Source organism: Sus scrofa, chromosome 13 (assembly GCF_000003025.6).
Source record: "Sus scrofa isolate TJ Tabasco breed Duroc chromosome 13, Sscrofa11.1, whole genome shotgun sequence".
In the NCBI taxonomy this organism is placed as follows: domain Eukaryota; kingdom Metazoa; phylum Chordata; class Mammalia; order Artiodactyla; family Suidae; genus Sus; species Sus scrofa.
In genome coordinates, this window is record NC_010455.5 from 2102456 (window position 1) to 2128209 (window position 25754).

Here is a 25754-nt window from a genome sequence, read left to right on the forward strand (position 1 = left end):
CCACATTCCAAATACTCCATTGATATATGTTGGCCCTGACATGTAGCCCAGGCCCTAATGCTGGCCTAGAAAAGTCAGCATTGCTGATGGCAGAGAAGCAAGCTGGTGTCAGGGGACTGAAGCCGAGTAGATGCAGCTGATAGGAAGAGACATTGCCCCAAGCCAGTGCTCATGGGAAGGCCTGCCAGGTTAAAGATGCCCTAAGTCAGACCATTCACATAGTGAAAAGCACACAAGGTCAATGACATGTGCATCTCCAAGGAAATATTTAAACGTAAGTAAGTGCTAGAGTGAAATGAATCTTGAGATGAGAACAATAGTGTGTTCCCTGAGAGCAAGAAACCCTAAATGTCTTTCTGCTTTGTCCCTGGTGCCCAGCTCAGATCTGGGTGCAGAGAAGGTGCTAAAGTTTTGTTGCATGGATAAATACTCCTTTGGCAATGAACTTCATTCTTTCTTTCCTGGTAGGTGAGGGGAGAGGTGACATTCCTTTTGCCTGCTTTACTCTCTTTATTCAGATTATTCCCAGTAAAAGCAGAAGGCCTTGCCCATGACTACAGGTTGCTAAGAGAAACTAAATTTCCCCACTGGCTGGACTGTCGGTCATGGGCTCACAGCCAGGCAGTGGGGAACACACTAAAAACCCTCCCTGGCTGGATTGGTGGGCTCCATGATTCCTCTGCAGGCACAGGGCAGGTAAAATACTGTCTTAGAGGAATTTATAAGTGTTTACAGATATGGAAATCGTGGGTCAAGAAGTTGCACGTCTTGTTCCAGGCAAAGGTAGGTGAGCCTACTCCTTGCTTCCCCCCAAGTTGGTTTAGCAAGTGCCTCATGATCCAGGCATGGGAAAGGGAAAAAAGAAAAGCAATGCATTTCCCCCTACCCCAGACTTCAAAAAATATACAAAGCCCATCCTAATTATTTCCTTCTGGAAGATGAAGCTTTTTATGAAAAAGGGAATGTGTAAGTGCGGTGGGGTGTGGGCCCCCAAAACTTACAGGGTCTCCATCCTCTCCCCTGTGCCCTCTGCTGCCTTTCAGACCTTGAAAACCCTAGGGGGAAAGAGAGAAAAGTCCATTTTAGTCATCTTCCATCAATTCAAACATGTGACATCATTAGGCATTTCAGGCAAGTCTCTCCCTCCAACCTGATTGTGTGGCTGTGAGTCTGAGGAGACATGGATGACCTCTGGGGCTAGCTTTTGTCCTTGCTCTCAGTTTGGAATCCTTCTGCAGAGGTGGCCCTCCCATTCCCCACCTTCCTTCCCCCCACCAAAGGTTGATGTTGGAACCACTGTGCAGCTCAGCTCGGGATTTCAGAGCCAGCCCTATACATGGGGGATTTGCACAGAGGATAGCAGTGGCCACCAAATCACTTTCAGCAAGAAAATTCTGACATTTCCAAAGGGATCATCTTATTTTCTGCTGTTTATGAGAGCTCAAAAAAGAATATGCCCTTCTCTCAGCAATGTTGCTTATATTTAAATGGTGATCATCTCTCTGTGGTTTAACTGCCTTATGGTTAATTTGTGGCAAGAATTTCATTTGAAGTTTGCTTTCCTTACCCTCTAACAAGGGGCTTGCTGTCTGCTATTGGGGGGTTGTGCTCTTGGAACAGAATTCTAGTACAGAGCAATGTAATAAGAGAGGAATTGTGCCAATCAAAACATCACAACTCAGTAAAAAGTCAGGGGGAGGGATAAATTAGGAGTTTGGTATTGACGCATGGACACTACTATATATGGCTATACATGGACAGTTACATCACACATGTACACTACTATGTACTATGTATAAAGTAGGTAACCAACAAGGGCTTACTGGATGGCACAGGGAACTTATACTCAGTATTTCATAATAACCTATAAGGGAAAAGAATCTGAAAAAGAATACACACACACACACACACACACACACACACACACACGTATGTATAATTGAATCACTTTTCTATACTTATGAAACAGACACGACGCTATAAATCAACTATATTTCAACCAAAAATAAATTAATTAATTTTAAAAATAAATTTTAAAAAACTCAGTAAGCTGTCTAAGATCAATTATCCTTCCCTAAGGATGGACAATGCAGGACTCAGGAGCAAGACTTGTATTTGAGCTCTTAAAATAAAACAAACCAGACTCCTTTTCATTGGGAGATCTAAACTGCATTTGAAAAGGTGAATAAAAGTAAATAAAATATAAAGGTAAAATAAAATATAAACTATAAAATTAAAATAAAATATAATTTTTACATCTGTGTAGCTACCTCCCAGGCCAAGAAATAGGACATCACTGGTACTCAGACAAAGCAGCTTCCCTGACCACAAAACACTCCAACATCTCCCCTGGGAACACACTCTTACTTTTATGATAATACTTCCTGCCCTTTTAAAATATTTCACTACTTAATTATTCATCCCAAGACACTGTAGTTTAGTTTTGTCTATTTTCAAACTTTTTATAAATGAAATCATGCCATACGTATTCTCCCACGTTTTGCTTTTTTGGGGGCCATTACTGTGTTTGTAAAATTGATCCCTGTTATCACGTAAAGCTGTAGTTCATTCATTTTCATTACCTTAGCATATTCTATTGAATTAAAATACCATGATACATTTACCTATGCTATTGCTATGTAATTGATCTTTTATAATGCATTCTCAAAGAGCTGTTACTCTGCAACGCGATGCTCTTTTTGCAGTTCAGTCACATTTCATTGCTGATGAAGTACAACTCCCCCATCCCCATTTCTAACATCTCTTGCCACCATTCAAACGGTCTAAAGTGGGTACAAAAGCATAAATTGCAAAGGCAAGGAGCAACACAACCAAGGATACATAACAGAAATGGGAGTCATTCTTAACAGTAGCATCAAAAGTGAGCACTTCTCCAACATTAAAAAAGGCTACACATAACAAATGCTGGGGAGAATATGGAGAAAAAGGAACCTTCCAATACTCTTGGAGGGAATGTAAACTAGTGTAGCCACTATGGAGAAAAGGAAAGAGTTTCCTCAAAAAACTAAAGGTAGAGCTTCCGTATGATCTAGCAATCCCATTCCTGGGCACCCCAATGTTCCTTGAAGCACTATTTATAATAATAAAGACATGGAGGCAACCTAAATGTCCATGGACAGATGAATGGATAAAGAAGACATGGTATGCATACAATGGAATATTACTCAGCCATAGAAATAATGAAATAAGCCATTTGCAGCGACAGAGATGGAACTAGAGATTATCATAGTAAGTGAGGTAAGTCAAGTCAGAAAGAGAAAGACAAATACCATATGATATCGCCTATATGTGGAAGAAAAAAATATGGCACAAATGAACCTATCTATGAAAATAGAAATAGATTCATAGACATAAAGAGAAGACTTACAGTTGCCAAGGGATGGGAGAGGGAAGGATTGGGAGTTTGGGATTAGCAGATGCAAACTATTATATACAGAATGGATAAACAACAAGGTCCCACTACATAGCACAGGGAACTATATTCAATATCCTGTGATAAACCATAATGGAAAAGAATATGAAAAATATGTGTATATATACATATAACTGAATCACTTTGCTGTACAGCAGAAACTAATACGACATTGTAAATCAACTATTCAATAAAATATTTTTTAAAAAATGAGCCCTGGAGTTCTCTTGTGGTGCAGCAGGTTAAGCATTGAAACTGCAGTGGTTTGGGTCACTGCCGTGGCATGGATTAGATTGCTAGCCTGGGAACTTCTGCATGCCAGGGGCATGACCAAAAAGGAAAACAAAACAAAATAAAACACCAAAAAAACTCCTAAGCCCTTCTGATCTGGCTCATATACCACAGAATTCACACTAATGTCCCAAAGTAATTACAACAAGCAAAGGCTGCAAACCCAGCTCCTCAATATCAGCTCCAACTACACCAATCAAATCCCATTGGGTAAAATGGTGTCACAAGTGAATGATACCTTCAATGCTTGTGGTCCTCGGATCCCTGGAGGGCCTGGAGTCCCTGAACACTTGCAAAATGTACAGCAGCAAGTCCTTTCTGCAATGTTACCCTGGAGAAAAAAAGCAAACTTGAATGAGCAACCATGACAAGGAATTTCATCATGTAAGATCTGTATTCAGAATCATAATTCACCACCTACAGCCTGTCTTCTCCCACTGGGTGAGGGGCCACAGCAAATGAGGACTGCTTTTGGACCCAACTTTGAACAGAGGGCTCCAGGTTAGCAACATACCTTCTTGAGAAAATAACCTCTTCCTTGAGGAAATAACCTCTATTTATAGAAGGGGCACTGACCACACAGATGGCCACGGTCAAGTGTGCACAAAAAGTTGGTTCCTAGTTCACAGGTTCCTGTTTTCTGGGATTTCTATACCATAAACTGTTGGGGGCTTTTGGTTTGATGAGAACTTGGTTTGTTTTTTAGTTCCCTATACATTCATTCAGTGAGTAACAAAGGATGAAAGGGTGTGGGGTCTTTCACACTTTTTCATATGCTAAAAACCATATCCTGAATGTAGGCAAACAAAGCAATTTTTGGAAAGATTCCAATTTTTTCCCTGTGGCATTTTGAATAAATGGGGTTTTTTGTCCAGCAACTCACCAGATACTGTGATAGCATTTTGCCCAGTTCTCTGGTCCCAATGGTCAATGGAGTCCTGTAGTCGAATCCTTTTCCAAATTCAAAGCTGGAAAACTCATTATGAATGGGTGCATTTAAGGACACCACCAGCAGAGCATCAAGCCCTAGACAGTAAAAACGACCAATATAAAACCCAAGGGATTATAAAAGGATAAAAAGGAAGGAAAGACCATCCTATTTCCACTCAGTGAACATGATCTGAAGAATCAAGGGTACAGGGGGCGGGGGCCAGATATGTGAAAATTTTCTTGACATTGAAGAACCCAGTAGCAGCTTTGCCTGCATCTTCAGTACACACACGAGGCACAGGTTCCTGATTTTGGCATGAAGTCGACTAAGAAAAATTCTTCAAGAGAAGCTATTTACTAATCTTACAGAAAAACACTAGCAGAAAACTGTTTAATACCTTGCCACCAATTTGAATGCAATTCTTGGGCATTTGAAAGCATTGTTTAAGAAAGCATATTATTCATCTTCATTCGAGTTCTTCTGAAATTTTTTTAACACGGTGGTTAGTTACTTTTATTTTTAAACCATTTTTTATTGATGCATGGTTAATTTACAATGTCATGTTACTTTCACAGGCACAGAAAAGTGATTCACCTCTATCTACATCTATATCTATCTATCTATCTATCTATCTATCTATCATCTAGTTTCGGCCTTCCTTCCCATTGTATCATTTCAAACCAGCATGAAATTGCACTAAGAAATAATAGATATTTTCAGAAAGAGAAGAACATAGGAACCAGATGGAAGGGGCTCCCACTCACAACCCCTAGGAAAGGACACAGAAGAGGCAAGGAAATATGAAGATATGTACTTATATATATATTTTTTTCTTTTTCAGATTCTTTTCCATTATAAGTTATTATAAGATATTAAATATAGTTTCCTATTCTATATAGTAGTTCATGTTGGTTATCTATTTTATACATAGTTATTCTGTATAGGTTAATCTCAAACTCCTAATTTATCTGCCCCCCCATCCCCTCTGGCAATCATAAGTTTGTTTTCTATGTCTGTGAGTCTACTTCTGTTTTATAAGTTCATTTACATCATTTTTTAGATACCACATATAAGTGATATCATATGATATTTATATTTCTCTTTCTGACTTACTTTACTTAGTATGACAATCTCTAGGTCCATTCATGTTGCTGCAAATGGCATTATTTCATTCTTTGTTATGGCTCAGTAATATTCCCTTGCATATATGTACCACATCTTCTTTATTCTTTCATCTGTTGATGAACATTTAGGTTGCTTCCATGTCTTGGGCTACTGTAAACAGTGCTGCTATGAACTATGAATTTTTCCTAATGTAAATTAAATACAAAATTTGTAAATTGTTCTCAAGTTATCTCCATGGCCAAACACCCTGGGAGCCTGGGGAAATCCCAGGGTGATACCCATCTCAGCTAAAGTCCTGGCCATAACCAGGAATTTGTTTATTCACTTACTCATTGACTCACTTATTAATTTATACACTGGTCTATTTACTCTATCCATCCTTTCATTAAACAAATAGTTGCTTACAAGGAGCCTATTAGGTACTAATAATTGTACCAGGGATACAGTGGGAATAGGAGAGGCATGCCCCTTCCCTCCTCAGAGGTATGGTCTATGGGAGAGGTGGACAGAGTCAGATGGTGCTCTGAGAGGGTGGGTCAGGGTGCTGTGAGAGTCAGCAGGAGAAGCTTCTAACTCCATTTTGGAGGGTCACTGAAGGTGTCTGTGAGGAACTGATGTCTAGGCTGATCCTAAAGAACGAATGGAAATTGGTCAAGGTCAAGAACCAGATGTGGGAGATAGTGAGAAGAACTTGGGTCCACACAAAACCTGCACGTGCAGCTTTATTCATTATTGCTAAAACCTGGAGACAACCAAGATATGCTTCAATAGATGAGTGGGTAAATATACCATGGCACATCCAGACAATAAGAAATTATTTAGAGGACTGAAAAAAAATGAGCAATCAAGTTATGAAAAGACATGAAACTTAAATGCATATTACTAAGTGGAAGAAGTCACTCTGAAAAGGCTACCCACTGTATGATTCCAACTATATGACGTTCTATAGAAGATAAAACTATGGAGACAGTAACAAATTAGTGGTTCCCAGGAGTTGGTGGGAAGGGAAAGATAAACAGGTAGGGCACAGAGGACATTTTAGGGCAGAGAAAATACTCTGTATGATATTACCATGGTGGCCACATATCATTATACATTTGTCAAAACCTATAGAAAATACAACACCAAGAGTGAACCTTCTTGTTACCTATGGACTTTGGAGGATGTGTCAGTGAAGATTCTTCAGTTGTAATAAATGTACCACTAGGAAGGGGGGAATGTTGAGAGTGGAGGGGGTTGTGTTTTGTGGGGGTAGGAGGTACATGAGAAATTTCTCTATCTTTTGCTCAGTTTTGCTGCAAACCTAATGCCACTGAAAAAATGAAATTTATTTATTTATTTATCTATTTATTTATTTATTTATTTTTTAGGGCCTCACCCACAGCATATGGAAGTTTCCAGGCTAGGGGTCAGATCAGAGTTACAGCTGCCAGCCTATACCACAGCCACAGCAATGCCATATCCAAGCTGTGTCTATGACCTACACCACTGCTCATGGCAACACCAGATCCTTAACCCACTGATCGAGGCCAGGGGTCAAACCAGGGTCCTCATGGATACTAGTCGGGTTCTTCTCTGCTGAGCCAAAATGGGAGCTCCCTTTTTGTTAAATAACATCTTATTATATTATTTAACTATGCCTCTATTGTTTTGCCATACTCATTAATTGGAGGATGTCCTATTTCTTTTTCTTTTTTTTTAGCTGCACCCTTGGCATGGGAAAGCTCCTGGACCAGGGACCACACCTAAGCCACAGCCAGATCTTTAACTCACTGAGCCACCAAGGAACTCCATGAAATCCATTTTAAAAGAAGATCTTGGGGAGAGCTAAGAGCGGGGATAGTTCTAGGCAAAAGGAAAGAGTACATGCAAGGGCTGGAAGGGTGAGGCTGTGGATGCTGGCAGGAGAATGGGAAAGGTTTGAGGCTGGAACCCTGAGTGTGAGCAGTGAGGTATAGCTGGGTGGGGAGTGGGGCCAGAGCTTACAGAGTGTCATGGGCCATAAGAAGGAATTTGATATTCCAAGCACAGTGAGAAGGTGTCCAAGGGATCTGAGAAGGGAGGGAGACATAACCAGGATATTTCTGGCCCCTGGTGTGTTGCCACGGAAGCTCCCCGGAAGCCATGAGGGCTACAGTAAGGAAGCCTCCAACAGGTCCCACCTGACAATCTGCTGTGTATTAATCTCCTTTCTGCATATTATTCTTCTCTTGTGTGTTTAGCTCCCAGATCATCTGAAACTAAGACATGGATGGGGGATTAGAGAGAGACATGCTTATCAAAATCCACATTGCAATCTTTCCTATGGAAAACTGGAAATGTCTTAGGTTCTCTAGAAGCAGAATCTGAGAGAAGAATCTGTGTATGTGGCTTAGGGACAGAGAGAGGGAAGCAGGAAAGGGAAAGGGAGGTTGTGAACAAGGATGTATCTCAGTAAAGTCCTCCTTTTGGGCCGATTCCGGAGGGACCTTGGAGGGTAAGTTGTACCAGAGTTGACCCACTTGAGGCTTATGCATCCCTCAGCATTGATTGGCCCTCCCACCACCCTCCAGGCAGGACGTGGTGTAGCCCCCAAACCCTCCAAGCATCAGGTCACAGTTGGGGTCAGCCAACTGTGTCTGTAGAAGGTCACATGTGTGAGCACTTGGCTGTAGCATCTGCAGCATTTAGTGGATGAGTGTGCAGCTAGTCAAGGGGGGTTGGGCCCCAGCAGCATCTACTACAAGTGGCCAGAGCACCTGAGTCAGTAGAGAGTTGTTCTGTACATTCCTTGCTTCATCATGTACATTTTCAATTTCAAATTTACCTGCTTTTCTGAGCCTGTCCGATTGATCTTCAAGCATTGCTTTGCTTTCACCCCCAAGGCCATCTGAAAAGATGAGTAGCACCTAGAGAAAGAGGAAAGCATAGAGTGGGATGACATGAAAATGAAATCTGTAATGGCGGGGGGTGGGGGGTGGGGAGAAGCAAATGATAGAGCGAGGAGAGGGGGGCTGCACTGTGACATGGATACCTGTCCTCGGGATGCAGATGTGTCGTTAAACGTGGCCCACATGGACTGCAGGAACTGTGCATTCAGGTGAGTTGCTCCATTGACGGTGAGTTCCAGTAGCCTGTCAAATACTGTTTTCTTGTAGATGTGGAACTTGGTGGTGAAATTCTGGTCACTGTTCACTTTGAAGGCCACGCTCACCTGCACCTCTGCTCCTGCCCCACAGCTCACGCCCCTGATGGAGGTGATGTCCTCTAAGATGCCTGGGAGATATGATTCCAGCCGGGGGTGGCCGTGGAACAACAGCTGCCCCTGCCGGTGAGTGGAAATGTCGAAGCCGACCACAATGTCCAGGAAGCAGTCTGGAGACCAAAGAAAGCCAGGCCAAATTGTGAGCAGATGGGAGCAAGGAAGGGCAGATGCGGCAGGGAAAAGAAAGTAGCCATGGCCAAGGGTAGAGGTCTCCAGCATCCAAAATATCTAAGAAGGAAGCCTGGCTGCTTGGTCAATGGGTAGCACCTGTGTTTCCTAAATATTACCAGTTTCAGTAGCTATCTGAAGTCTAATCATGGATTAGTCTAATTCTTGGTGGCTGGCTTTCTCTTTCTCTCTCTCTTTCTGTGTGTGTCTGCACATGCATGCATATTTTCTTCTTTTAATGATGACATTATGAATCATAAAATTGTAACATAATAAATATTTAAGTTGTCCTTAGAGTTTATTTTTTTAATTTAAATTTTTTTTTCTGCTTAGGTCCACACCCACAGCATATAGAGGTTTCCAGGCTAGGGGTCCAATCGGAGCTACAGCTGCCCACCTATGCCAGAACCACAGCAATGCAGAATCCCAGGCACATCTGTGACCTACACTACAGCTCACGGCAAAGCCAGGACCTTAGCACACTGAGCAAGGCCAGGGATCAAACCCACAACCTCATGGTACCTAGTCAGACTTGTTTCTGCTGCACCACCACAGGAACTCCATTAGAGTTTATTTAATCCTGAGGCCACAAACTCCAATGGCTGGGAAGGCCAGGAGGGTAACATCAGTGAGTTGAGTGGGCAGGGAGTCAGATAACGAACTGACAACGACCCATCTGTTCACCATTCAGCTCCAGCTAAGAGTTGCCATGTGGGAAAGGGGACCCAGTGGGGTCACTTTGATTTTCCTAAGAGAAACCTGAAATCTACCTTTCAATGCAAAACCTCCAGTTTATTAAAGCTGTCAATACCAGACAGGACAAACCCAATTCAGCTGCAACTCACCACTTGGTCACCCTCTGACCCTCCCCAGTTGCTTGTTTTCCACACAAGGAAAGGGCAATACATGGGGGTTGCTGCTGCTGAATCAAAATAGGAATCCTAGCTTTCAGATTCCAGTCCCAGGTTCTTTCCACCACTGTCATCTGCCCCCAGTTGAGCAGCCCAGAGGAGAGCTTGGAAAAACCAATGCATTTTGTAAAAGGGCTTCCATTATAAGAAGCACTCTGGGGAATTTCTGCCTGTTGAGCAAACTCCACACAAGGTTATCTTTCACTGCTGCTTCCTAATCCTCTGCCTTCTCTACCTTAAATATGTACAACCTGAGTCACCACACTGAGACTCTCAGCTAGAGCTAAAGAGTGACATCCCCATCAAACGGGCCATGGCTCTGCACCCATTTTCTTGACTCCCTGCCCATTTGATGCACTTCCATGACCCACCTGGCCTTTACAGCCATTGGCATTTGTGATCTCTGGAAATGCAGTAATCCCTAAGGACAATTCAATTCATTATGATAGTATGACTCTACGAATGCCATCATTCAAAGAAGAAAACTTATACAGATGGACACACACACATGCACACTGAGTCCCTTACAAGATGGTTTAGCTGAGTTAAAAAAGGAAAGGTCCAATCATCACGTGTTTACTTATTTCCTGTGGGATTCAAGGCCTTGCTCTACCACTTACAGAAGTAGAGAGGGTAGAAACAGGAAGCTGAGTTCCAGGTGCTAAGAAGAGCATCAACACTGGATTGCAGTGAGGGCCAGGGCTGACCACGGGACAGGACCCAGGGCCTCCTCCAGCCTCCCCGCCATTTCCCTTGTCTCTAAGAGAGCTGATCGATCCCAGACTTCCTGGCAACAGAGACGTCTATTCTTACTATACCGCATTCTAAACCACGTTCTGCTCAAGGTAGCCCACAAGACACTTGGGGACACAGACAAATGGGATGCTGCAACTGAATAAATACACAGAAAGAGCAAGAGGATACTTACTGGTTTTGCTGCAACTCTGGCAGATTTCACGGACCATTCTTTTCTTCACATCCACATTCTTTAATTTATCAAAGTCTTGAAAAGTGATAATTTTTTCAGAATTTCCCGTTATCGGCAGGAGCCGTTCCTTGTGGACATTTCCTAGGCCCAAGACCATAATACAAATGCCACTTTCTCTCAGGGTTTTCACTGCCTCAGCCACGTCATGCCGGGGATCCGCAGATGTGATAACCATCAAAGTCTGAGGGACACCAGCGTTTCTTCTTCCACCAACAGACTGCTCAAACATAAACTTTACTTTCTTAAGGGCCAAGTCCATTCGTGGAAGCCCTTTGCTCTTGGTGGTCGTTTGAATTTGAGACTTCCACTGCGTTTTATTCAGAGAGTTTTGTAATTCAATAATTTCCTGGTAGCGGCTTCCAAACTGGGCCATCCCAATTTTTATCCTTTGAGACTCAATGTCAAAATTATCAATTAAGTCGGACAAGAAGGTTGTCATGGTAACAAAGTCTGAATCAGAAACCATGTCAGAGCCATCACAAAAGAAAATCACGTCAGCTTCTGAAATGCTACAGCCTGCAATGGAAACATAAATAAATAAATAATTGTCCTCATGAATCATTCTAAGTTTTCTCTTTGCTCAAATATTTAGTAAATTGCTTTACTAAATCCTCACATTAGTAGCAAAACTGAGATAAACTAACAGATGAGAGAATCATGACTGGCCCTCAAAGAGAAAGAAAAATAGCAGGAGTAGAAGGATAATACACATTGTTTTAACCTTTATTTACATGACTCATTTGAAAAGACAATGAAAGCTTTTTTGGGAAAGAAGTTTGACTAAATTAAATGTGCTCATTCAAATGTCATTACAAAGGCTAGAAATCCCTTCAATATCTCCATACTGGAAGGTTCAACCATGCCAAGGTAATGGTACCACTGTCCTATTAGTAGTAGTCCTGTTACTATTAATGCTACAACTTTACATTAGTGTTGCGAATTATCATTTAAAAATGTGTTTAACATACAATAATGGTTAATATTCATGACTACCTTATGAGGAATTATTCTGACTTTAGGTACAGAAATGGAATCCAAATGAGGGTGGAGGAGGGATGGATTGGGAATTTGGGAATAGCAGATGCCAACTAGTATATATATGATGGATAAACTATAAGGTCCTCCTGTATAGTCCTGGAAACTGTATTCGATATCTGGTAATAAACCATGATGGAAAAGAATTAAGAAAAGGAAATGAAATTCATAGGTTAATAACTTGCCTCAGAATATGCAATTACTCTGCAGTAGAGGTGGTACCTGGATCCCTTTTATCCTTAAATCCAGCACTTTTTTCTACTACAAATTGTTTTAATAATATCATAACCCAAATACTAAAATTTCACGGCACAAGTGTTAGTAAACTTGTGCACAGGGTCATCTCCCCAAAGTCCCATGTGAAACATCCCATAACCGAAGGATGATCTTTTATGCTCAGGTCCCATCAAATGCAAAAGCTAGGATGGTGCAGCATGAAAGTGATCACTGAAGGTAATTGAGAATCACCATCTTCTTCTGCCTATTCTTCTTCCCCCCTTTCTTTCACAGCCGTGCATCCCCAGTAAACATCTGGCATCCCAAACATCCATCTCAGCATCTACCTCCAAAAGGCATGGGAGATAAGAAGAAAACAGCCCCCATATTCCTAGGAAAAAACTGTGTTCCTAGTAATGCTCTAGATTTGGTGGGGATCCAGTGATAAAAAAGAGCCCAAGATTGCTCAATGAGCTCATAATCTTGTGACATGTACAGATAAGGAAATGGCAAATATGTGTTAAGTGCTACCATCAGAAGAAACAAAAGATGCAGGAGTTGGAGGAACACATGCGGACAGTGCTGGGTGCTGGGTCAGGAATGCCACACAAAGGCTGACATGTGACAGACAAGTGAGATGCACCCAGGGGAAGTTGTGGGCTGGCATGTTCTTGGTGGGTGGAGTGGTGCTGCAAGGATGAAAGAATTTTAGAATAGCAAGGCAATAAATGAGGTTGGACTCATGAGCAGGAGCTATGTGAAACTTGGGAGTTTAGAAACTAACCTGTGAGCAGATCAGTGACTTAGCCCAGTGTGTATCAGAAAGATCACTCTGTGTAAGGATGAACTGGAAAGCAGCAGGACAAAGAGCAAGGGTGGGAGGCTAGGGGAGGGCCAGTTAGGTGCAAGAATTGAGGTGGTTCCACATCCCTGGGAAAAATCGTGTTTTCTTAAAGATGATACATATCATCATTCAATATCTGAAAACAACAAGCTGAAATTATTGCTTACTTAAGTAAGGTGGAGCTGTGGAAGTGAGACATAGTTTCAGCCTGCCAAATGCTGGTCTGATACAGAATTTGGAGGAAGATTGTGTTTCTTTTCTTTCTTTTTACAGACAATCCTGTAGCATATGGAAGTTCCCAGGCCAGGGGGCAAATTGGAACTGCAGCTGCAGGCCTACACCACAGCTACAACAATGCTGGATTTTAGCCGCATCTGTGACCTATGTTGCAGCTTGCAGCAACACGGGATTGAGGTCAGGGATGAACCTGCATCCTCTGCCGCAACAGGAACTCCTGGGGGAAAGTTTTTTTTGGAGTTGGACTGTTTTAAAGAGATAGAGATATGATTTGTGTTGGATACAAACGTAGGTTTCAAACTGGTAGAGAGGAAGAAAGAAAGGAGGAAAGAAAAAGAGAAGGCAGTCGGCAAAAGGAAGGGAAGAGGCAAAAAGAAGGAAGTTGACTAGTTGACTGATTTCTTTGCCAGGCTTGGGAAGACCGGACCAACATCCAGAAAGGATTCCAGCCTTCTAAGGAGGCACAGAGGCCCTCCTGGATGACTTGTCAATCACCACTGCTTTGAGGCCAGGTGGCCAATCTCACCCTTTCCTCACTCAGATGTGATGCTTCCGGCCCATCCTAATCCAGTGGTATCTTGAATCAGATTTGGCCCCTTCCCTTCCCCATTCCTAGCGGCCAGTCTCTATTACCCCACATTCAACTCCCATTCCTGCCCTTATTCAGAAAGCCTTACTATACCGCTCGGACTTGCAATGGCATGATAGGATGCCAATAACCCCATTTAGAGGGCCCTGGATCTTTGAAGACATAAGTCTATCTGTTTAAACCATGAAACTCTCCACTTGAGTTCAGCCTGGAACTGATGCCCAGCAGTTGCTTTGACCCCATTCAGCAAATGGACAGCACGAGTAGTTGTGAAATGAAGAAAGGTGAATGTGGCTCAAGTAAGAGTCCTGTCTGCCAAGAAAAAGGGAACAGAGAAGCCAGACAGCAAGGAATACTTCTTGCATAATGTCTTCAATGAAGTGGCCAAGGCCTTTAGATTCTTGTGTAATCAATAATGCATTTCTTTTAGAGGTGAAAAAACATGTAGCCTGAGCAGAGACATGTTCAACTCGTGACTCCAAGGTAATGGGAAAGCAAGACTCATCATTTATTTTTTGCTTCAACTTGTATTGCTACCCCAATAGAAGCTTTAAAGCACAACTTACTCTCTTGGGCATTGGTACACATACTCTCTTGCAGAGGCTGATAAACATCTTTCAGACTGTCAAAATTACTGACATGGATAGTATAGTGTTTATTCCCTGCCATAGTCTCCAGTTCTTCTTGGTTGGCCTCTCCTACACCCACAGCGTAGATGATGATGCCTTTGGCCCTTAACTTCGAAGCCTTGTCACTGAGGTGAATATGGTCATGGGATTTCCCATCTGTGATGATTATCAGCATCTGCTTCACATTTTGCTTGATTCGACTGCCATGTTCCTCCGTGAACAGGATGTTGGCACGTTCCAGAGCCTTAGCGGTGTAGGTATCCCCTCCTTTGGCACTGAGTGACCTCAGATACTCCATGATGGCTGATCTGTTTGAGTTAAGGTAGAAGATAATATCAGGTTCATTGGAGTATCGGAGAGCTCCAAACTGAACCCTGTTTGGGCCGACATCCGATTTCTTCACCAAATGCATTGTGAGGTTGATCATGCTTTCTTGGTCTCGGGGTTGGATGCTGCTTGAATGGTCCAGCACAAACACAACATCTAACTCTTTAATCCTTTTACAATCTGAAAGGATAAGAGAGCAAGCATCATAAACTTTCTGCAGTGCATTCTGCACAGACAGCTGAGAAGGGAAGCCAACTAACATTGGCCACGTGCCTCCCATGTGCCAGACCCTGCACCTCACATAGGGGTGGCTAATGCTAATTTTAAAAAAAAGAAGCTGAGGGAGCAGAGATATACAACTTGCCCCCATCACGATTCCAAGGACATTGGAGCCCTTGTCTGTTTGACTCCACCATTGCTGCTCCTCACACCTCCCTACTATGTTCTGCTAAATCTCACTGACGTGCAATGCCTTTTGCTAAACAGGCTTTCAACTGGAATTGCATAACAGAAGGTAATTCAATATCAGTATAATGGTGAGATATGACCACTGTTTGCCCAACTGGCCTGCGGTCTTGAAGAGATCAGAGGCTTGGTAGATAAATTGAAAGTTTCATCCTGCTCATTTGGGCTTCTAGCTGTCTTCTCAGCTTCTAACAGATAAACCCCCATGTGCATCATGCCTCTTTTCACTGATTTGTGCTCCTTCCCTGACTCCACAATTTGGAACACAGAAATGCCCATGTAAGGAGAGAGCTAAGGTTCCTGTCACTTCACCCCAGCCCCAAGCCCTACTCCACATTAGAAGCCAAGTAAACACTCTGGCTGGGTCTCCAAAGTATGGGCTTATTTCCACTCTTTTCCTTTCCTCAGAAACTTAAGCACGTATTTCCCAAAGGTTCACCTTCTCCATCTCCCACCTCCCACCTGCCTATCTTACTTCCAATCTTTATTTCTGGCAAAGAGGTCTCAAAATTTTAAGTCTCACAAGCCAGGGCTACGTAGGGAGGATCTGGTGATTAGTCATATCTTGATAAATATTTATGAGATGATGATAAATATTTGTAGATTGACTTGATGAATATTTGAGTTGATCTTATGTATGAGTTAGCTAAAATTTTACCTCATGCTGTAGACAGGGCCTCCACAAATATTACTTTTCTCAAAATGAAGAAATGCCAGGAAGAGCCTTTGGATTTCAAAGGTAAGACTGTGGTCATAAGGTAAGACTTTTTTAGAATATTTCCACAACCCCAAGAGTTTGGGAATCACTACCATTCTTAGAGGAAGAAAAAAAATCCGGTTAAGCTATTACCAAAGAAATCTTAGAGCTATTGCCTAAAACTCAGAGTTTATAATGAGACATCTTATTTGTTAACTTTCCAAAATTTTCACATATATATTCTGAAGAACGAAGTCCAAAGGAGGTCTCTGTGTTGCCAGAAGAACCATACAACAAACTGATGAATGCTTTGGTTTGTTCTCTTAGTTGTATCCAAAACACAGATAACAATAGCACCTGATAGATTTATAAGCATAGGTGTCTCTAGCCTTACATGTGGATTTATAGCAAGTTCTCACTTAAGAGGCGTTAAAATTGATGGGCTCAGAGTTCCTGTCATGGCACAGTGGTTAACAAATCTGACTAGGAACCATGAGGTTGCAGGTTCGATCCCTGGCCTTGCTCAGTGGGTTAAGGATCCGGCATTGCCGTGAGCTGTGGTGTAGGTCGCAGACGTGGCTCAGATCCCGCGTTGCCATGGCTCTGGCATAGGCCAGAGGCTACAGCTCCGACTGGACCCCTAGCCTGGGAACCTCCATATGCCACGGGAGCGGCCCTAGAAAAGGCAAAAAGACAAAAAAAAAATTGATGGGCTCAAACTGAGCTTAACTCAGTACAACTTGAAAAGCACTACAGTTTGTCAGATAAAAATAACAACCCCGAGAAAAAAATTTCAAAATTAAAAAATTTCCACTTGCATAAATGGGCAACTGTAATATACTTAGCTGATAGAAGGTAAGAAGAATAATGTGAGGTAATGAAAATACACACTGTATTTAAAATACAAAGGGCTTTTGTTGGGGTTTATGCTCAGGATACTGGATTTAATTTAACTAAGAGGAAGATGAATTTGTATTTCTAATCATTTACTACTTAACAGTGGTAATAGTCAGCCTAGAAATAATTTGGGGGAATTACTTGGGATCATTTGGAATCATTAAAAACTGGTTCTGGAAAAATCTAGGTATGCAGGTTTAAAGAGTTGCACATTTAATATGAAGTTCTGAGACCTTCTAGGAATCTGTTTGACATCGTCAAAATCAGACTATTTTTCAGCTTACAAAATTGTTAATCTGGAATATCCCCAAAGGTAATGGGTGTTTTAATATACCATAAATAAGACCAAAATTTAACACTAATGTGGACGTTGTTAGAGGCCAAGCCAGGAGTCCAAGTTATTGGTCACCCCCACTATAAAGGCAACAGCTCATAGCCTTGAGTCCTGAAGGATAAGAGAGTCACTTACCATGAAGAGCGCACACACGGAAGATGAGTTTATTCTCTATTTCCTGTAGATCACTGAAACTCTCAACTTGGAAAACCAGGCTGCTGTCCCCACTGATTTCCTCTAGCTGAGTCCTGTTGGCCCTGAATACCCCCACAGCGAAGATGACCACACCTTTGTCCCGAAGAACTTTTGCTGGGTTTCTCACATCATCTTGGGCTTCTCCATCCGTGATAAGGATGAGAAACTTTCTGACCATTGATCGGGCCCCCTTGGACTCGGTGAAGTACGGCTCTATAGAAGTTAGTGCCTTTCCAGTCAAAGTGTTTTGCTCGATGGGAGACATTCTCTCTATGGCATCAGAAATTTCTTTTTGTGTAAAGTATGTATCAAGTTTGAATTCTTCCTTCGTAACATCGCTGAACTGAACGACACCAATTCGGGTTTTGTCCAAACCAATCTGAATCTTAGCTAACAGGTTTTTCATGAAGCTTTTCATTGTCCTAAAATTTTCAGGTCCTATACTGCCAGAACTATCCACCAGAAACATGATGTCAGCCTTCATGTCTTCACATCCTGCATGTAATAAAAAAGATCGGAAATGAACCAGGTTGGCATGGTTCTCAGAATGCACAGAGACGGCAAAGCAGAAACAAATTCATTAATTAGAAAACATCAAAAATTAACTCAAGCAACTGCCATTGCATTTTAAAATTTTCTTCGATTCTTTTGTAGGAGCCAGCTGATTAGAATCCTAAATCAGAAATTCACTGAAGGTTATCTAAGAAGTTTCTTAGAAATGCACCTTCTAAAGTACGTATTCATTTACTCATTTATTCATGCATGCATTATGCTTTTGTTCATAATTTATTCATTCATAATTCTTGAAGTGTATGACAGGGCAAGCATCATGCCATGTGTTAAGCACGTAATAGTGATCAACATGGACTGTTCCTTTATTTATACATAAAATTTGTAGATACTCTACTGATTGGAAGTGAACATATATATGCATATGTAAATATGTATCTGTACATACATACACACATAGAAGACCAACTTCTATAAGCTGTAAAACATGTTATTAATTCATGGCACAAGTGTTTTTTTTGTGTGTGTGTGTATATATAGTATATACCTTGTAAATCACATATATAATGTACATTGTCTTTAGCATTTTCTTTTTCTTTTTTTGTCTTTTCTAGGGCTGCACCCTCGCATGTGGAGGTTCCCAGACTAGGGGTCTAATCGGAGCTGTAGCCGCCGGCCTACGCCAGAGCCACAGTAACGCCAGATCTGAGTTGTGTCTGCAACCTACACCATAGCTCATGGCAACGCCGGATCCTTAATCCATTGAGCGAGGCCAGGGATAAAACCCACAACCTCATGGTTCCTAGTCAGATTCGTTAACCACTGAGCCACGACAGGAACTCCCTTACTCTTAACCTGTCTATCTGTTATCTCTGCCATTCTCTTACCAGCTCTATCCTCAGTACTCACAGTCTATCCCATACTATGGGTATTAACAGTTAGCACAGCCACAGAAGAATTAAAAGATGCTAGCTACTTTCTAACAGCTTGTATAAGGCCCACCAGGGGGATTTAAAACCATCATTTGAGAACCATGCTGCCCTGACTCCATTTTTTAAAAAAATTTTAATTGGAATAATCCTGCAGATATGCCAGGATTTGGACACCTGAATTGCAAAGACCTGACCTACAAGAAATGTACCTGTCCCTCTTCAGATTGGTCCATGACCTTCTCCCTTGAGAAGACCTGAAACACAATCCATTTTATGTTTCCTGAAACCCTTTGACTTTCCCTGGCATCAACTCCAGGAAAGGTCAGGGAACTTTCATACTCTTTCTAAGACATCCTGAAGACCCAACTCTATTACTGTCCATAACAGGAAGAACAATCTACAAAACTATGATTTAGGATATTACTGTGAATGTTACTTATTGGCTTGTTTATTTTTCTTTGTATTTTTAGTGACTCAGAGAAAATTCCCAACACATTTTTATGTTTAAAAGTTCAAATAACTGAGAATTATTTTCCTTTCCTCATCAGTGAACACCTTAGCCAAGTATTACAATAGTTTTATGTAGCATTTACCATGGGCCAAACACTCTTTTAAGTGGTCCACCTGTATTTTTACCTTTAAGCTTCACAATAAGCCTATACACAAGGGACCAAGAAAGGTGGACAGTAAGTAACCATTCAAGATTCACAGCCGATAAGTTATAAATCTGGGGTGTGAATATTGATGCTTTGACTTTAGCATCCTTTACTTTAATCAGTAAGTGAACGTGCCTCTCAGCAGACAATATTTTCAGTGCTAATACTAGCAATCAACACACCCCATCTTCAAGTAATAAGTGGCTATTATTAAGAAAAATATCAGCTATAGAAATTCTACAATGGTTCTACAAAAGTTAAAACTTTTCCAACTTTTGTTACTTAATTTTTAGTCAGAACAAAAATTCAAGTATGTGTTTCTGTAATAAATAAAAATAAACAAGGATTACATTGTACCAGATATGCATTCATAATAGAAAAATAGGCGTTCCCCTCGTGGTGCAGCAGAAATGAATCCAACTAGGAACCATGAGCCTGGCCTCACTCAATGGATTAAGGATCCAGCGTTGCCATGAGCTGTGGTGCAGGTAGCAGAAGTGGCTCGGATCTGGCGTTGCTGTGGCTCTGGCGTAGGCTAGCAGCAATAGTTCCGATTGGACCCCTAGCCTGGGAACCTCCATATGCTGCAGGCCCTATATAGACAAAAGACAAAAAAAGACAAAAAAAAAAAAGAAGAAAAGAAAGAAAAGAAAAGAAAAATAATGGTTGGTGTTTATTATGCTGAACCTTTAAGCCCATTTTCCTTCCACTGTACTCATCTGCCTCAAGTAGTATGTGTACATGTGCGCGCACACACACACACACACACACACACACACACACGCAATATAGAGTCTCTTACCCTCCACACCAGGGGGCTTTGTCAAGGCAGCAACACACTCTTAGAAAATTTCCCACTTATGACTTCCGAGATGTCCCCAGGGTGGCTGTCAATAGAGGGATATCCCAGTCTTGGCAACTGGTTTAAACTGAGGGGCTAAAAGGAAGTTAGCAAAATACCAACTGGACAACTGGTCATGTTACTCCTTGTCTCAGCCTGGCAGCTGGTCTGCCTGAAACAATTAACAGAGTCCAGGAGTTCCCGCTGTGGCTCAGTGGTTAATGAATCCAACTAGTAACCATGGGGTTGCGTGTTCGATCCCTGGCCTCGCTCAGTGGGTTAAGGATCTGTCGTTGCCGTGAGCTGTGGTGTAGGTCACAGACGTGGCTCGGATCTGGTGTCACTGTGGCTGTGGTGTAGGCTGGCAGCTACAGCTCCGATTCAACCTCCAGCCTGGGAACCTCCATATGCTGTGGGCGCGGTCCAAAAAAGACCAAAAAAAAAAAAAAGTCAAGAGAATAAAGCCTTTTTGTTTTGCTTACCTTTCTCAGTGCAGATGCTGTGCAAAACTTCATTTTTTATGTTTTTTAAAGAATCAAAGTTCTGCCCAAAGCTGACCCTTTCTTCTTTTCCAGCAATTTGTTGCAGTTGTGTTCTGTTAGCCTCCCCAATGCCGATTGCATGAACAGCAATGTTTTCAGCCCTTAGTTTCTCAGCTGGTTCCAGAACGTCATCCATGGACATCCCATCAGTCAACACAATGAGGTAACAGGGTACCTTATTTATTCTCTGCTCCCTTCCCTTCTTTATTATTTGTAATATGAAATCCAGGGCTTCCCCGGTGTAAGTGCCGCCTCCAAGTTGCCTGATGTTAGAAATAGCCTTTCTTAATGTCTCATCAGTAGTGTAGTCAGTGATATCAAATTCCTTTTCTCTCGTGTCAGAATATTGCACAGCTCCAACTCGGACTTTGTCTGGGCCAATGTCAAAATTTTCTATCACCTCCAGCATAAATTTCTTGATTTGCTCAAAGTGGTCACTCCTAATGCTACCTGAGCCGTCAATGAGGAAATAGATATCAACCTCTTTTGTATCCACACAGCCTGCAAGAACACAGAAAGCAGAAAGAGCATTCTCCGTTAATTATAGGAAATCTAGAGAGAACATTTGCAGGAGGGTTTGGAGAGGAGCATGGGTCTATGATGGTTCTAAAAAAAAGTGAGGATGCTTCTGGTTTGCAAGGGGCCTGCACTGAGCACTTCCTACACATTTTCCTTTGAAATTTACCACCATCTTGGGAGAAAGATGAAACTGAACAAGGTCTGATGGTTCTTCTAAGGTCACTAAAGAGTAAGGGCGGGATTGCCAAGTCTTCAGGCTCTTAGTTAAAAACATTTTTCTGGTATTCTGCCTTTCAGACAGGTTGTCCTTATCATTTGCTGAGAAATGCGATGGGATAGATGACCTCCTGTTCTTACTCCCCACTAACTTCTTCTGCCCAGAGCGGCTGGAACAATCTAGAGCCCCATCATACTACTCTTCTACTTAAGTGATTTATCATTGTATTTAGAATTTAAAAATGAGAAATCAGCTTGATTTACCCCATGCTTTGCTCTCTGACCATATTTCCAGCAATTTTCACCTTCGTCATTATGTTCTTGTACTTTAAATGTGCCACAAGATTTTGCACCTGTCCTCTGCTTTCCTGGAATACTCATCCTCCATATCTTCACATGGCTAGTTCTTTCTCATCTCATGGACGTACCAACTCAAATTTGGTTCTTTAAAAGTCCTTCTCTTCCCCTGTGGCTAAAGCATATCAATCACTGCCTGTCCCAGTACCCTGTTTATTTTTCTTCTGATGTCCATTACTTTCTGAAATTACTTTATTCATTTGTTTGTGAGGACATCTTGTTTACTGTCATAGAATGTCAGCTCCATAAGGGGAGGACTTTGCCCAGTGTTCTGATTCTGCCCACTAAGCCTGGTACATCACAGGCTTTTGACAAAAAAAAAAAAAAAAAAAAAGTTACATAAAAATGCTCTCAATGTTCCTTCCTTTGTTGAGCAGATTCTCTCTTAAAATCTGGAGGAGACAGGAGTTCCTGTCATGGCTCAGTGATTAACAAAACCGACTAGTATCCATGAGGGCATGGGTTTGAACCCTGGCCTCGCTCAGTGGGTTAAGGATCTGGCATTGCTGCAGCTGTGGTGTAGGCCATCAGCTACAGCTCAGATTTGACCTCTAGCCTGGAAACTTCCATATGCCGTGGGTGCGGCCATAAAAAGACACACCCACACAAAAAAGTGCTTTAACTTTTCTGATAGTCTATTTTACAACTCTAGCTAGTCATTTTTGAAATTGGTTAGAAAAAAAGAGCATGCCTTTAAAGTTAAGGCAGAAGCACAATTACCTGGTTGAGTATGTGAAAAATCTTTGAAATATGAGACAATTTAGTCGCTCCAGAAATATTTTCTTTATTGATAACTTTTTAACAATTTATAGCTATTGACACTGCATCAAGCTATGAGAAGCTGGTCTTTAAGAAATCAGAAATACTGGAAATAAGTTTGACACTGAGAATTAAACTATGAAATCAAGCATATTAAATATAAAACATTAGGGCAAAGATAAGCAGATAACACAGGGGTGATTCTAGATCAGCAAAACTTGACAGCAGTCAGAATTAATTGATTTATATACCTGATAAAGATGAATTGTGTATTCTTTAGAAGGAAAATGGTGGCCAGGAAGGAAAGAGAGAAAAATGTGTGTGCCAGTGGGTTACCATGGCAATGCCCATCCAACCCAGCTGGAACTGCACTGGTCCAATACACCAGCCACTAGTCACACAAGTTGCTATTAAAATGTGAACTTAAAATTAAATAAAATTTAAAAGCCAGCTCTTCTGTTGCAATCGTCACATTTCAGGCATTTCGTCCCTAGCTAGTGGCTACATATTGTAGAGTGTAATTATAGAATATTTCTACCTAAAAAGTTCAGTTGGACAATGTTGAAGAAAAATGTGTCCCCTGGCTCAAGGCCTCACCTGCACAGTTATACAGAGAGACAGAGATACATATTTATATATTTGATTTTAAAATAGAGTCATCCACCTAACTAAATACTACTAGACATTTTGGTCATAAAACTAACTGCTTTGCTCTGGTTCCACAACCTCCCATATCTTTTGATTACACTTTAGCTTCTCATTTGTTGATATGTCTACAGGGAGAGACTATATTTCTCAGAGGACATGAATGTCCAGGCACCTGGGCACTAACAGTCCCATTACAAAGACAATCATTCTTTTGTTATATATCAGGCTCTTGGAATAGTTAATATGAGTCTTCCCTTGATTTAATGAAGTTCTTTAATAAATTGAATACCTACTAGCGCCAGACGTGGTGGATACAGAAGTGACCATCAATATAGACTGATGTTCTGTGTTTGACCATTCTGAAATAACAAAGCTGGCCACACCACTCTAGACCACAGCAAATTCACTGGGGTAGTGGTTCTCAAACATTGGTAGCATGAGTTCATTTGGGATCTTTCTAAAATGCAGAGACTGAGTCACTGGGTTGAGGCACTGAATCATTAACGAGCTCCTCAGGAAAGCTTGATAAGTTTACAGCAGACACTTTTGGTGTTCTGCTTCAACCCCCTCAAATTCTCTACCATGTTTGTGTAACCAGTTCCCGGCATTTTCTTTCCAACACTAGCACCTGTGCCCATTGGTGCGTAGGCTGCTCTGGGATTGTGGAAACCCATTTTGCTTGGTACTTGAGCCAGAGGTGTCTGAAAATGTACATTCCCTCCCGTGTGCTGGAATACACATTCTCCAGTTGACTGAGACAACGCTGAAGTTTAACCCACACTCTCTAGAATGGTTCTGTGGAATTGACCCTCCGTGGGGCTTTGCTTATCACCCTGCCCTTCCTGGTCTTATACCCTCACTTCCCTACCAATCTCCACTTTCTTCCTGGATATGTTTTTAATATTCAAATTTACATGTATCCTTATTTGAATCTACTTCTGAGGAAACCAGGTACCAATATTTGAGAGCCACTGAATTAACAAGAAGCCATTTACTGAGGGCTTATGGAAGATAGTCATCTGCCTTAGAGGCCCTTCTCCTTGTTTTGATCCCATCTCTTCCCATTTAGAAATTCTATAATGACAATAATAGTTTTTTGTCACATGATTGGCAAACTCCCTGAGAGAGACCATACTACACATCCTCTCCCATGCCCTAAAAGTTGGCATTAGACCAAGCCTGCTGCTACTCTGAGGGACCCCTCCCCCTCCATGTATCACTCATAAGGTAGTAGTGTTTCTCTCTCTTGCTTGTAATGTATATGCGCCAGAGGAAATCCAGGGCTGGCCCAAAACGCATCCTTAAACCTTCAATTGATTAATCTGGATTTAAAATTAGCCTTTAATATCATTGGAGGAGTCTTTTCCATGTAAGTACTGCCAAATTCAAGTTTCAATTGCTTGAAAGCATTTCATCTACAAAGAAATGTGTGAACACAGCAGATATCTCAGAGTTAAATAAACTCAAAGTCACATCAAGCATATTTTTGCTTGTGTCTCCTGGCATCTTTGAAAAGAGCTTCATTTAAAAAAAATAGCAGATTCACAAAGCATCTTAAATATCCTCAATGAAGGATATCCTTCATTAGAATCATGGAAGAGGAGTTCCCGCTGTGGCACTATGGGATTGGTGGCTTCTGTGGAGCACTGGGACATGGGTTGTGGCTCAGGCCTGATTCCTGGCCTGGGATCCCCATATGCTGTGGGGCAGCCAAAAAAGAAAAAAAAATGGAGAAAAAATAATGAAAAAGAATAAAAAGTCAAAAAACAATCATGGTTGTAGATAAAAGTATAATGATGATCCACGCAAGGCTTTTCTAAGGGCAAAGCATTGGCAATGAACTCTATATCCAACAATTTAGGATATGTTTTTGTTTGTTTTGCTTTTTAGGGCTGCACCTTCAGCATAAGGAAGTTCCAAGGCTAGGGGTCCAAATGGAGCTGCAGCTGCACAGTCCCAGCAACCCAGATCCTTAACCCACTGAGGAGACCAGGGATCAAACCCACATATCCTAATGGATACTAGTCGGGTTTGTAACCCACTGAACCACAATGGGAACTCCCCAATTTAGGACATGTTAAACAAATTATGTTCTATCCATTGAACAGGATAATATTTCCAACCTAAAAAGAATATTGCAAAAGAATATTTAAGGAAATGGACAAGAATCCATTACATAAGGCTGATAAAAAAGTAAGTTTATGGAGTTCCCATTGTG

General features: G+C 41.6%; 1 protein-coding gene across 7 annotated transcripts in view; it reads right to left on the bottom strand.

Annotated features, from left to right (window-relative positions):
- Nucleotides 1–25754, bottom strand: part of COL6A5 (collagen type VI alpha 5 chain) — a 144862-nt gene that overhangs the window by 72913 nt on the left and 46195 nt on the right. For all 7 annotated transcript variants that reach the window (XM_021071336.1, XM_021071337.1, XM_005669264.2 and 4 more), the window contains exons 5-13: nucleotides 20978–21538; nucleotides 17497–18051; nucleotides 14579–15148; nucleotides 11032–11607; nucleotides 8794–9134; nucleotides 8587–8668; nucleotides 4608–4750; nucleotides 3963–4055; nucleotides 1002–1055 (exon numbers count right to left, since the gene is read on the bottom strand). In XM_021071336.1, coding sequence (XP_020926995.1) covers nucleotides 1002–1055; nucleotides 3963–4055; nucleotides 4608–4750; nucleotides 8587–8668; nucleotides 8794–9134; nucleotides 11032–11607; nucleotides 14579–15148; nucleotides 17497–18051; nucleotides 20978–21538 — 2975 coding nt within the window. The remainder of the gene's footprint in view (nucleotides 1–1001; nucleotides 1056–3962; nucleotides 4056–4607; nucleotides 4751–8586; nucleotides 8669–8793; nucleotides 9135–11031; nucleotides 11608–14578; nucleotides 15149–17496; nucleotides 18052–20977; nucleotides 21539–25754) is intronic.